Source organism: Furipterus horrens, unplaced genomic scaffold (genome assembly GCF_987537825.1).
Source record: "Furipterus horrens unplaced genomic scaffold, mFurHor1.1.pri manual_scaffold_4, whole genome shotgun sequence".
Taxonomy (NCBI): Eukaryota; Metazoa; Chordata; class Mammalia; order Chiroptera; family Furipteridae; genus Furipterus; species Furipterus horrens.
In genome coordinates, this window is record NW_028327174.1 from 156,576,841 (window position 1) to 156,591,304 (window position 14,464).

The window sequence follows — 14,464 nt, forward strand, 5'->3', positions numbered from 1 at the left end:
ACTGGGGGATGGGGTTGCACAGTGCACATGATTTTATAAGACCAAATGGGCAGGACTGTCTCCCACCCTTTTAAATAGCCTATAGGGCTTCTCAGGTCTGTTTGTGGAAAGGGGTAAAAGGGAAAGGAGGAGTGCTTTGGAGGAGCATAGATGGAACTTCTGATGAATTCTGGTTGGGGTATCTCAAGCACTGCATTTTGGGAAATGACTAGAGCTCATTGATTACACTTTAACCATAAAGAAAGATATCTAGCAATCACTTTATTTACAACACTATTTGGAATCTCTTACTTTTTTCCCTCAATTCATCCATTAATACCTGCCTGAATTAATGAGATATAACACTATATAAAGATTATATTTTGTGTCATGAACTTAAGAAAATCAACATTGGCAAAGAAGACAATAATGCAATGAAGTATTTGTGTATACTTTTTAGGTAGAAGAGATATAAACTTTCATCAAACAGTCATCACTATTCATATATTGCCTTATTTTAGTAGCTTGATGGTAATAAATGAACATCAACCAGCTTTATTTTGTGGGAAGGGAGGGCTGATTTGTAGGAATGTCCTATTTCTGTGGTGTAAATACTTCCATCGTGGGTCCATTTCAAACTATCAATGTGAGGTCATTTAAACCTATCAACCAAAGTCACTTAATGGACTTTTGGAGACCAATGGAAACTGGTTCCAGCACACTGCTACCCTGTTTACCTGCAGACTAACCCTGCTTCTGCCTGAAACTAGCAAATTCAAAAACAAACTAAAATTAGGAAAGGAAAATAGGAACATAAAGTGTCACAGTATATAATTAACATATATAGTATATGATATATAATATATAAATATCATACATAGTTTATTTAAAAAGAAGTGTCACAAAAAATTTCAGGAAAGAGGGCAGGACAGGAAGTTAATATTTGAATATGTATTACATGTGGACATATGCCGCACATGTTATTTAACTCTCACAGCTCTGTAACATAGGTATTACTAGCCCTTGTTTTTAAATGATGAATATAGGTTCAGAGAACATAATCATTAGACCAGGATTACAGAGACAACAAATATTAGAGTGAGGACTTGAACCCAGGTCTACATGACTGCAAAATCTATGCTCTCTCCCCTAAACCAGTGTCTGGCAGCTCCAGAATGTGGTCCATGAATTAGTAGAATAAATTCTGATATGTTAATTGCCACATCAGTGGTCTAATACTAGTATACTGATTACCTTCTGCATATTAAACTGAATTATAAATTATTAAATGAAAAAGTTATGTTGATGATTTAAATTTTGTAGCATATTTATTCTCCTTGGATTTTTACATATTCTCCAAAATGCTAATATCCTTGGTCAGTGCTGTAGTCAAGTCATCCATTTACTCTAATTTGTTTCCAGGAACACGACTCAAAAGAAAAAGAAGAGAATATAACTTGTGTCCTTTTTAACAATCCCTAATTTTTCATTGCTCTCAAGGCTACTACATGTACATAGAGGCCTCCCACATGGTGTATGGACAAAAAGCACACCTCCTGTCTGGGCCTCTGCGAGGAGTCACCGGGAAACACTGCATGACCTTTTTCTACCACATGTATGGAGCAGGGACTGGCCTGCTGAGTGTGTATTTGAAAAAAGAAGGCACCGAAGAAGAGTTTCTCTTATGGAGAAGAAGAGGTGAACAGAGCATTTCCTGGCTCCGAGCGCTGATCGAATACAGCTGTGAGAAGCAACACCAGGTAAGCCAGGAGAGAAGAGGATCAAACGATGGAAAACGTTCCTGTGCTTCCGATGTTCTTTATTTTTCTTGCCACCAAAGAGAATGTTTTGTTCTTTTTCGGGGTCATAAATAAAGGCAGTACTTGTTTAAGAGTAAACATAATTAGTCTATATTGATTAAATCTAAGCAGTGAATAGGAAATTAGGTGGGGAGAGACAGCTTTGGGTATTTATGCATAAAGTGGTTCTGCAGCTCAATGATGAAAGTGTATCTATTTTTGTCTTGGTACATTATGTGTGTCAAATACATTCTATGTGTCCTGCAAATCCCTAAAACAGAGTCTCCCTTTCTTCTAAACATGGTATTACCTAATTAGTTGTTGCAGCTGCATCGTTCACTCATCTTTACCCACATACAAGGGCTTGTGTTGTAAGCCTATGTTTATCAGAGTAGATGGTCCAGAGTAGATTTTTAAACCTCTGTCTGCACTGATGTGGAAAAAACTGAAAGTCTTTTTTTGTTGTTCTTATTTTTTAATATGTTTATTGATTTGAGAGAGAAAGAGAGAGAAATAGCAATATGAGAGAGAAACATTGATTGGTTGCCTCCCATAGGCACCCCGACTGGGGATCGAACCCAAAACCTAGGTTATGTGCCCTGACTGGGAATCAAACTCCCAACCTTTTGGACTACAGGACGATTTTCCAACTAACTGAGCCACCTTGCCAGGGCAAAACTAAGAGTCTTAATTCTAAATTCTGGGTCTCTCCCTGGGTCTATTTACGTACTATAGAAGACCTTTGTCCTCCTGGATCCAGATTATAAGGGAATCTGGACAGCCCAGAAATGAGCCTTTTACTTCCCCATAGATAAGGCTGAGCAGCCAATCTAGTCTAGAGATCAGCAGAGGCCTCCTGCTAGCTGACTTCACCTGCCCTCCACAAGCCAAAGCTTCAGAAAACTCTGGGTAAATAAACTTCAGACCCCTGATTCTTTCTGAACTTGCTCTGAGGAATTCTCAGATGTGACCTTCAACTAAAAGACCTACTTCCTCCTCATCCTTGCTTCTGGCTGTTAAACCTCCTGGACCAGTACCTCTCAACTTTAACCACAGGCTGCTTGGTCTGAGCCTAAATCTTCCTGGGAAGAGAATCAAAAATAAGAACTTTATTTTATACCACCCACAATCACAATAACTTTTCTACAGATCTAAATGGGGACGAATTGAAGAAGCTCAGGTGGCCAGGGTGCAGCATTGCTAAAGAACAAATGACAAAGGGAAGATGTGCCAGTCATCCAGGGATGGCCCATTATCTCAGCATGGATAAACCTGTCTAGGAATTTAGTAAAGAATAACAGATAGCTCCAATGATTATTTTGATAGTGATTTAATGTCTGTTTACAGAAGGAAAGTAGATGATCACTCAGGAACTTACGAATACAATTGATCATCATTCAGAGGTGATGGATTAATTTTCTTAGGCTATTAAGGCACCATACCCAATTCAGATGTTTTCGAAGAGTGGTCCTGAGACATGCCACAACACCCGAAGTGCAAATTCACCTAAAATGAGACTCACCTGAAATGCACATGCCTAGGCCCCACCTCAGAGCTATTGACCAGAAACTCTAGGGGTGGGGCCCAGAAATGTGTGTCTCAACAAACCTTCTTGGTGATTCTGATTTATGCTAAAGATGGAGAATCTCTGTTCCTGAATAAATGAATCTGAGTCTCTCAGATGGAGCCTGAGTATTAATGTTTTTTAAAACCCCCAAATGAGCCCTGGCTGGTGTGGCTCAGTGGGTTGAGCACAAGCCTGTGAACCAAAGGTTTGATTCCCAGTCAGGGCACATGCCTGGATTGCAGGCCAGACCTCGACTTGGGGGTGCAAGAGCCAACCACATACTGATGTTTCTCTCCCTCTTTCTCCCTTCCTTCTCCTCGCTCTAAAATTAAATAAATAAAATCTTTAAAAACAAACAAACAAACAAAAAACCCAAATGATACCGATGCACAAGAGTTCTAGGATTTGAATTCTGGGGAATGGGTGAAGTCTCCGCATCTAAGCCCAGGGGCTCAGGTGCCTGGGCCTTGCAGCTACTAGGCTTGCTGGGTGACTGTTTCTTTCAAATGTGTTTTGAGCACAGAGTAATGAGGCATCTGGGGTGGTACCTTGGGGTGTTCAAATTCAGAGGGTACAGAATGGCCTGAAAGACTTAACAGCTCACAAGCCGGAAGGAAGACTCCAGACCATTCTCTTTGGCTTAGAATGAAACAGATATAAATCTGCCATGAGGAATTTTCTTCTGGATTTAGTGACTCCCTCAGGTTTCCCAAATGACTATATGGAGACTGAACTAATTTCTTCAAAACATCCTAGTGTCTGTGTAAATAGACTGGCCATCTTCTATGTGCCAGGCACTTACAGTGCTAAGAGCTGCACATAAATTCTTCCAATTGACCTTCTAGCTCCTCTTTATGGCTGGGGGAAACTAGACATCCAGCTGGTAAGTGGCAGAGAGGAATTTGATCCCAGATCTGACTGGTTCCAAAGTTTGTATTCTAAGCCACTGTTCTACACCCCCTTCCACCACAGAAGTTCCAAAATATACTCATTCTCCTGGATGTCACAAGCGCTGGTGACTGGAAAAGTGTCATTCTCTCTGAGATTTATATATTTTCAAAATGGGACAATATTCCTGCCACAGTGACATCACCAGAGTTAAAGTGAGGGTCAAATAACATTATGTATGTAAAAGGGTTTTACAAACTTTAAAGTACCAAAATATTAAAAGATATTGTTATTGTTTCTAAAAATATATTCTCCCCAAAGCTCTCTGGTCTCTAATTTATATCATCATGACAGACATGATGTAGCTATTATTCTCAATAGCTGTATCAGGACTGCAGGCTGAGCTCCTACAGTACAAGGCCAAAATATCTCATTTTAATAAATAGCTGTTAACCACTATTCTGGTAAATGTGTTCATCATCAGTGGGGGTAGGCAGGTGGAGAGGATTTTTAGAATACTGTAGTACTGCTGCAATTGGAGTCTCATCCTATATGGAAAATACATGGGTGGCCTCCCAATGACATTCCAGTTATCAGATTATCCTTGTGGAAGCAATGTTATCAAGTGGCAACATTTTAATCATGCTCCTTCTTGGGTGTCAAGAAGCCTTGCTCTGAGAAATCACCCAGAGAACAGTCTAGAACTTTACACCAGGTTAATTGAGGAAAGAGGAAACTCCCAGACCAACTCAAGGGTCTGTAGGAGCAAGGGGAACAGGGGAGAAGATGGAAGGGGAAAAAGAGAATGAAGAGAAGTAGGAGACTCCCAGTCACCCTCGCAGGCTATAAGAATTTCCTGCCTGTGTGTTTGCTGGTGCCGACTCCACACTTTTCCAAACATACATTTCGGTTAGAATAAGTTTACCCATTAACACATTCAACAGGTTATTTACATCTCCCTGCTTTTCCCCCGCCAGGCCAGTCAATATGTGGTGCTATGTCCATCAACATTTCTTCTGGGAACCAGCAAAGTCCATTTTTATTTCCTATGGAAAAGACTGGGAGCAAGTTAATTTGCATGTCGTTCATTTGCATATGTCAAAAGTCCAGGCAGGCAGTCCCCCTGCTGCCATATTCTGACACTGAGTGAATTTATTGAAGTGTTAAGGCAGAATCTGATTTTGCTATTGATCAAAAACACAAAATGATTTTATTTCCTTTGGATTCTTTGTTTACCTTTTCTCCTCTGATCTCAGGTGTTTTCCTCTTTGGTTTTTTATCTTTTGATGCCAGTGAAAGAAAGTGTTAGACAGATTCTCAGCTCACTGAAATATGTACATCATTCTTATTTATTATACTGTCTAATATTTCCCAGGAACTATTATGTTTCAGGTACTCAGCTAAGACCAGGTCTTGTTCATGGTACCCTTTGTCTCAGTAAATTTTTTCAGGTGCCTTAGACCAAAAGAAATACATAACAATTTCATTTATTAAGCAGGTGGATTTAAACAACTTAATAAGTAGTCATGTCCTAATGACTTAGTAGCCATTTCAAAAAATAACACTTAAATTGAAAGAAAAAATATTTTATCTTATTCTTAGTCACAATTATGTACTAATAGGATGCATATCTATAATACAAAGGAGAACTCATAATGCTATGAAACAGTTATTACTCAAGTATTAAGGAAATTCAAAGGAGGTTTTATGAAATCAAGTGTTTTAGTCCAACCACAGACTATTAAGAATATAATTCCATCAAGTAATTGGTCTATTACACCTCTACATTGCAGGCTTGGTGGTCAAAAAACAGGTTTTATTATTTTTCAGAATACCAAAGTGCTTATTAACTACATTCATATATCCTACTATCTAGGACTTTTTTTTCCCCACTTCCTGACAATGATTTGGATCCTTGTTTAGGATTGTGTCCTCAGAATTTATATTAATGTTATTTTACCACATTTCTGTTATTAAAGCTTTTTGAGTCATTAATTTTAAGACAGTTTCATATGCTTATTAATTATCTGCTTTATATGCTTTGATTTACTTTAAATCACAATCTAGTCCAATGGGGAGTCATTTGCTTACAAAATGAGTAGAGAAAATGTGCCTTCTGGATAATTTTTATTACCAACAGCCTCACTTGAGTATTCAGTGGTTTTTTAACCGATGTTGGGGCTGCTTTAGAGATTGTAATGTAATTGATTTACCCTAGAACCTGAATATATGATTAGTTATTTTCTTCTCAGGATCTCAAGTCATAAAACTGGTTTTCTCTTTTTCCTGGGCTTTCTTGGATGTCATGGTATTTAACATGAAATGAAACATCGTTTGTTGGTAAACTTAATTATTATGCTTTGCTGTTCATACAGGGGTCTCATCAGTCGTATTAAATTCTTCCATCTAGCATCGTATCAAAGGCAGATTTATGGAAAGCCTAAGGAAGCTTAAGCTTCTGGGTTCATCGCTATCGTAGGCCCTGTGCAAGCTGGGAGTACAATATTCTAAGGCGGGTGGGGGAGGGAGGGAGAATCAGGTCATCACCCTGAAGCATTTCAAGGCCCGCATTTCTGGGAAATCGCCTAAAGAGATCTCAGAAGAAAGGGATCTGAATCTCCAAGGCTCCAGTAATTTGTTGTGAAATTCTTTAAATTCCAAATAAGTATTCTCTTTTGTACCTATATTTGAACTTGTGATTTTGTATTCTTTTTCTTAAAGGGGGACCTGAGAGCAATCTAAGCTTCTAGACCCATACAACCTGGATCTGCCCCCTACCAGCCTTATTTTATCAGAATGGCTGTAGTTCTAAATTCAGGCTTCATTATATTTCAGATAATTTTTGAAGCCATTCGGGGAATGTCAATAAGAAGTGATATTGCCATTGATGATGTTAAGTTTCAAGCAGGACCCTGTGCAGGTAACAGTACTTTTCCCAATTAAATAAGCTTGATTAAAAAGGAATTTTGAAACAGTCTCAAACCATTAGAATACAAATTACATATTTTTCTACAATAAAAATAGAGAAAAGTATTATTATCTATTTGTCTCCTGACAGATATAGAAGATAAAACTCAGCAATCATCAGGATATTCTGAAGATTTAAATGAAATCGACTATTAGGAAATGACCTGAATTGGATTAACTAAACAAAAGCCATACCTCTTCAATCAAAATGAAAACAAAACAAATGAATACTGGACAGCCTTAACTATTTCATAAGTTATAAAATAACTTCAGAGCACTCTTCATTACTTTTGCAAAAAATACTGACTCAGGGCTTTTCTATTTTTCATATGACAACTGTGTCTAGAAGTACAGGCTGCTGGTTTTGCATAGATCATCTTAATTTTGGTACCAGTTCAAAATACAAATGTACTATATTGTAGTCATTTTTAAAGTACAGAGATAAAGGGCACAGTCAGAATGAGATGTGCTCACTTAAATCTGCATTCAGTGAATGTATAGGGAGGAGAATAAGACTGTGGGTTTTGTTTTGAATTTCAAATATCATAAATATTCTTAAAGGAATAATGTGGGGTGTCTGTAATGTCTGCAAAATGAATGCAGTTTTTATGGTAATGAGTTAGTCTAAGAATACAAAGTTTTATTTTCTATTTTATTCATAGAAATGGAGTATTAATTTTAAAATATTTTTACTACATATGATAACAAAGGATCTTTCATGAGTGTCCCAGGGTAAGTCAGTATTAATTAATGCTGTATTACAAGGCAAAGCTACCTTCTTTTTTCCCCTTTTGTACTACTTTTGAAAGTCACTATGATCACATGGATAGAAACTGCACTCTTTTTTTTGTAAAGCAAGCTTGGAAATAATTATGTACACACACACACAAAATTTTAAAATGTGTTAAACAATTTTATTGACTTTTATAACAAATGTTTTGGTAAGATTTTGAGTAATATAAATTCCATCAGCTATAATTAACTACTGCTTTTCATTTACATGTTAGAAAATTGTATATACATGTTTATATATCCAAACAGCTGTTATGAAATTATAAGATTATCTAATAAAAATTAATTTAAAAATCTTTTCACTGGTAATTAACTCATTTCTATATTATTTTTTGTTGTCAGAGTATCTTTGCTACTGAATGCAGATTCTAATTTGAATCTTTATTCTGCCACAATTAACTGCTTCATAAACCTTTTATTAGTGACATAAGTACTGCATACATTGATGGAATAATTAATTTTAAAGAGTTTTTTATTTCATAAACATTCTCAATCCCCCCCTCAATTTTATCTTTTTAGAATTTAAATTGTTATGAGGACAAGAATTCTGGCTTGGTTTGTTTACTTTTGTAGGGTCAGTACCCAGAAGAATGTCTGGTATATAATAGGTGCTCAATAAATAAACATTTGCATGGATGGATTGGTGGGTGGATGGAAGGATGAATGCATGAATTTAATCCTTTCAACAGCCTTCTAGATGGAGATATTATTAACTTTTTTCAAAAATAAGGAAACCAAGGCTCAGAAGAGTGAAAAAAATAACTTAAGATTCCACAGTTATTAAGTGAAGGAACTCAGAGTCAGGTCTCTGACCCCAAAGCCCATACATCATACTGCTTTGTGTGCCTAAAAATCCATTCTTCTGATGGAGTTGGGAGGATTTCCCACTAAAGAATTTCAAAACCTGTAAATAATCTGTAAAGAGCATTATATCTGCCTGAACACCACATTACTTAGAAAACAAAAAATACTCAACTAGTCCTGACTGGTGTGGCTCAGTTGGTTGTGTGTCATCCTACAAAGCAAAAGGTCACCAGTTCGATTCCCAGTCAGGGCACATTCCTGGGTTTTGGGCCTGGTCCTCGGTTGGGGTGTATGCAAGGGGTAACCGATTGATACATCTCTCACACGTTGATGTTGCTCTCCATCTCTTTCTCCCTCCCTTCTCTTCTCTAAAAATAAATAAATAAAATCTTTTTAAAAATACTCAATTATATAAAATAAAATTCCTGAGTTTTAAGGAGAAAATTAAATTTTATAGTAAAGCAAAATGTTGTAAATCAAATCCTTTCTATTCATGATGATTATCATTGCAGAGTAATCTGTAAAAAGAGTTGAATCATTGGGGGAGGAAAGATTTTAAGATGTTGACCAATTCAACAGCATATTAAACAGTATAATTTTCTCAAATTATAATCCCTGTCCAAAACTAAGTTCTATCTGCTGAATAATGAAATGAAGATTGTGTCTCTAGGACCTAATATCTAGTGCATAGTAAGGGGTTTATAATATGTGGTAAATTAAGTCATTCACCAGCCTCCTTGCTTATGGGTTACATAAATCCATAGTAATAATCATAGCTAACATTTATTGAATACTACTATTTTTAGACATTGTTCAGAGCTTTACATGAATTCACTCATGTTATCATTCTGATAACAACCCATGAGTAGATCTAGTGATATTTCCATTATAAATAGAGAAAGTGAATTTGTTCAAATGCAGCAGCCACTGTAGTGTCTACTTTTGAACTTGGGTCTATTTCATTGCCAAACTTCTGTTCTAATCCATATGACTGCCTTTGAACCTAACTCTCCTGACTCCATCCACAATACTAGTTTAAACTCTAGTGAAAGCTTCCAAGTTCCCTTATTCAAGAGGATTTGCTGGCTACCAAAATTGACCCAAAGGCTACCAAACCAGAAATACTACTTAAGACACCAGCTATGAGAATTGTGGGGTTGGAAAGAGTTGGGAACTAGTTACTGACTTAGGGCAGAAAGGTAGGAGGTAATTATTACCAGCTATTGCTCAGAAACAACCTGAAGTTCCTATCAGAGAAGAGAGAAGATGGAAGGTTAACAGATTAATTTACTCTCTGTCATGTGTGCTCCTTTTGCAGGACTTCCTTTTTGGATACTTCTTTTGCTTTTCTGGGTTGCCTTTGCATTCATTTTAACTGTATTTCATCTGCCTAGAAATATGTGAAAATAGTAGTATGCACAATAGAGGTTTCCCAGATTTAGAAATGTCCTAGGGGGGAGGTGTACTAATAGGTACTGCTTAACATTTAAACCCAGTGTTTGCATTTATTCCAGTTTTCACCTAAACACACAAGTGTTTCAGATAGAAACTACTTTTTCACACAATTGTTTTCTCTCCTATATTTGCTGTTTATGTTGGAGATTACTTATGTATAGAAGGGAGTGGAAAAGAGGAGACTGAAAAAGTAGTGGCTCTGATGCAAGATCTAGTTTAATATAAAGAAGGAAAGGTTCAGCAAAGACTTGTTGGGGTACCTGTGCTCTAGCCACTCTACCAAGCATGGGAGTTGCAAAGATGCTCATGTATTAGTGAGCAAAACAGAGATCTAAACCTGTCAGTGCAATTCAGAGGGCTAAGTACCATGAGGTCACATCAGGGTGCTATGAGGGGGCTTAGGAGGGGCTTCTGACCAGGGAGGGCAGGGCCAGCCTCCTGGCCCAAGTCTCAACCAACCAAGACCTACTAACATGGAATCCGACTTATTCCCAGATCGGGACATATTTTCCTGTGCAATTTAACTAGAACTGGGGGGAAAAAATAAAAGTTTTCATAACTTATCATTCTAATGTGGTTGCATTTTTAAACATGTGGATTACTGTTATACAAAGAGGTGATAGGAATTAAATGCACAGTTTCTGGATTCAGGCTGTCTCAGTTTAAATCCTGGCTTTGCTACTACAGGCTTGGTGACTGAGGGCAAGTCACTTACAACCTCTCTCCTATTTCTACTCTGCAAAATGGGGCAAGTACTTAACTATACTTTTTCAGATTGCTGTAAAGATTAAATGCAAATAATATGTGCAAGCATTTAATGTCTGATACACAAGAGCAATTCAGGTTTATAGTATAAGGTTTGAGTGAAACTTTTGGATAAATGCAGTTATTTTTACATATTCTTTAGAGGAATTGTGAGTTTATAGTGCCATCTTAAGGATAAAGCAACCATGTGCTCTTATCTTTTTATCAATTTTTTTCTTATTAGTAGCAATACAAGGCTCATTTTCACCAGCACCTGGGCAATGCCTTCCCCTTTGCCCTTCCTACTCCAGCCACTATTTATGGTTCTTCTATTCTACTTACATTTTATATAAACCCCCCCAAAAGTTATAATGCTAAACCTAACTTCTTGTTTTCAAGTCCATCTTCTCAAGAGTGATTACTTAGTAAATTTTGTACTCCCACGGCCTAACATACTCAACAAATCTGTATTAAAGAAACAAAAGCTCAATAAAATCATTTTTTTAATATAAATATGTATGTGAATTTAAAAATATCACAAGGGATGTAATTCTCCATAGTCCTTCCAAACTTCATGGTCAGAAAGCCCACACACTAAAACTTCAACATGAAAATATGCCCCTAGCCAGTGATATACGTGGGGTACCAGATAAAAACAAATACAGACCTCCTTCAGAGAGCCATGCACCGAACCCAAGCTGCACAAGGTTCCCACATAGAAAACTGCACAATTCAAAATTACAAAACATTTAGTGAAACAGTTCACTAGAAGCAAAAATTAGCCATCAACAAACAGCAGAATTAGATACCCAAGACTCCATAGGATGAGATTTTTTTGATAGACACTTTATTTTTAAAAATGATTAGAGCCCCTCCACAAAGCATTGAAAACATAACAAAAGGCAATACTCTATTTTTTTTTTAAAGGTTGATTTTAAAGGGAACCAAATAGAACTTCTAACACAAAAAATGCAGTCATTAAAATTAAAAATTCAATGGAAAAGGCAAATATCTAATTAAATACATCTAATAGAAGAGAGATGGTGATCTAGAATATAAAATAAAGCAGATTGCAATATACAGAGAGATAAAGAAGTGAAAACTGTGAATGTGACTACCTAGTATATTAAAATAAAAGCTCCAGAAACAGAATGGGGGAGATAGTATATTCAAAGGGAGAATATTTTATTTTATTTTTAAATATTTTATTTATTTATTTTTAGAGAGAGAGGAAGGGAGGGAGGGAAAGGAGAGAAACATCGATCAGTTACTTCCAACCACAGACCAGGCTCGCAACCCTTGCTTTGCGGGACGATGCTCAATCAACTGAGCCATGCCCATCAGGACCAAAGGAAGAATATTTTACACTGCTTTAGAATTGGACATGCCTAAAAATGCTCAAAATCAGGAAGTCCAACAAAATTCTGAGAAATGTTAGTCAAATCCATACCTAGATACATCATTATGAAATTATGAAATGCCAAAGGCAAAGAGATTTAATGTGAGTGAAAAGACAGATGAACTACAGAGGAATGAAAATTAAAATCAAACTTCTCAATAATGAGGATGGTGTGAAGACAGTGGAATAATATCTTTAACCTGTTGAGAGAAAATAATGTCAACTGCAAATTTTATCATTCAAAAGAGCAAAATAATGACATTTTCAGATAAATAAGGAAGAAATCATGTTTTTTCATGTTATATATGTATATATGTACACAAATTTATATCTATCAATGATAGTAAAATGAATATATACATATTTATGACTCAATGATAGTAAATGAATATATACATATATATCTAAAACTGATTTCATTACACACTATTTTGCTTTAAGCTGCAGTTTCCAAGAACCTAGTAATGGTGTTAAGTGATGACTTATGTATCCACCCCCCCTCACTTTGGTAATTATTTCCTTGAGTTATAGTCAATAAAGTAGTACTGGGTTAAAAAAGAACTTTTGACAAAGTGTGGACAAATTATATCTACAAAACATTAGTCAGTTTTTGCTGCTAGTTGTCTACCTGTTAGGCCCTGGCTGGTTTAGCTCAGTGGATTGAGCGTCGGCCTGCGAGCTAAGTGTCGCTGGTTCGATCTTCCAGTCAGGGTACATCAGAGAAGGAAAACTCTGACTCCAAAAAACCTCCGCTGCCTTGCGGCATACCTCTTCAGGGGAAAGGCTAAGGAAGTAAACCCCGACAGAAAATCGGGAGCCGGAGTCCCTAAGGCGGTTTGACGTTGTAGTCAACACCGGCAACTCCTGCGGCGCACCTGAAGCCAAGCTGTATTGACTCCGTCTTTCCCTTGGACCCTTCAGCTGCGAAGAGAGGGGGGGTCTGCTGCATGGGCAACAGCAGACCCTCCATATCACCCTGCCCAGGCTCTGTAGCTTCAGCGTCATCTCAAGATGTCGATTCAACACGGGAGGAGACAGATACCGTGTCACTCCCGAGTCGGACTGCACAGCCATTCTCGGCAGTGCAGATAGACTCTTGAGAAGCTACACCATCGTCTCTCGAGACGGACGGCTGCCGCCGCCGCCGACGACATATATATCTATATCAATGATCATAAAAGTACCACATATCAAAATTCACTGTATATATAATCATGTGTGATTTGTCTTTTTGCTCAAAATTATGTTTTTTGAGATTGAGTCATGTTGAATTTCTAGCTGTAGTTCCTTTCTCTATGGTATGGTATTCCATTACATGATTATACTATAACTAATCCATTCTATAATTGATAAATACTTGGATTTTTTTCTAGTGCTTTGCTACTGTGAACAATGCTGCTAAAATATTCCCATGCAAGTACCCAGGTAAACATGGGAAGTATTTTGTTTTGCTTATATATCTAACATATGAATTGTAGGTTTGTATGATGTATACACTTAACTAAATGTGAAAAACTGCTTCCCTACTGGCTACACTAATTTACACTGCTCTTACCAGCATAGATGGGTGTCCAAACTTGCTAGTGTCTGACTTTAATTTTTGCCAATTTGATAATTATGAAATTATATTTCATTGAGGTTTTAATTTACATTTTTCTAATTATTAATTAAATTGAGCATCTTATCATACGTCCTATGACTATTCATGCTTCACTTTGTGCAAAATGCCTACTCATTTTGCCCATTTTTTAAATTGAGCTATGTATCATTCCCTTCCTTCCTCCCTCCTTTTCTTCCTTTCTTCCTTCCCTCCTTCCCTTTTCCCTCCTTCCCTCCTTCCTTCCTTCCCTCCCTTCCTTTTTTTCTTTTTTTAGAATTGAAAGTTAAAGAGAGTTTATTAGTGAAGCAGTGAGACAGAACTGCTACTCCACAGATAGAGCAGCCCCTTCCTGGTGAGATTTACTTCTTTTATTGAGGCTCATTTATTGAGAGGGAGGGCATTAAATAAGGGGAAGAAATATTTAGGATTTTTCTGAGAAAGGAGTGGAGACTTCTGGGAAGAGCCCTGTC

At 37.1% G+C, this 14,464-nt stretch overlaps 1 protein-coding gene across 1 annotated transcript in view; it reads left to right on the forward strand.

The window, feature by feature from the left end:
• MAMDC2 (MAM domain containing 2) overlaps window positions 1–8,233 on the forward strand; it is a 136,398-nt gene extending 128,165 nt beyond the window's left edge. The window contains exons 12-14 of the mRNA XM_090274167.1: window positions 1,480–1,739; window positions 7,069–7,153; window positions 7,292–8,233. Coding sequence (XP_090130293.1) covers window positions 1,480–1,739; window positions 7,069–7,153; window positions 7,292–7,356 — 410 coding nt within the window. The 3' untranslated portion in view covers window positions 7,357–8,233. The remainder of the gene's footprint in view (window positions 1–1,479; window positions 1,740–7,068; window positions 7,154–7,291) is intronic.
• Window positions 8,234–14,464: the final 6,231 nt, after the last annotated feature.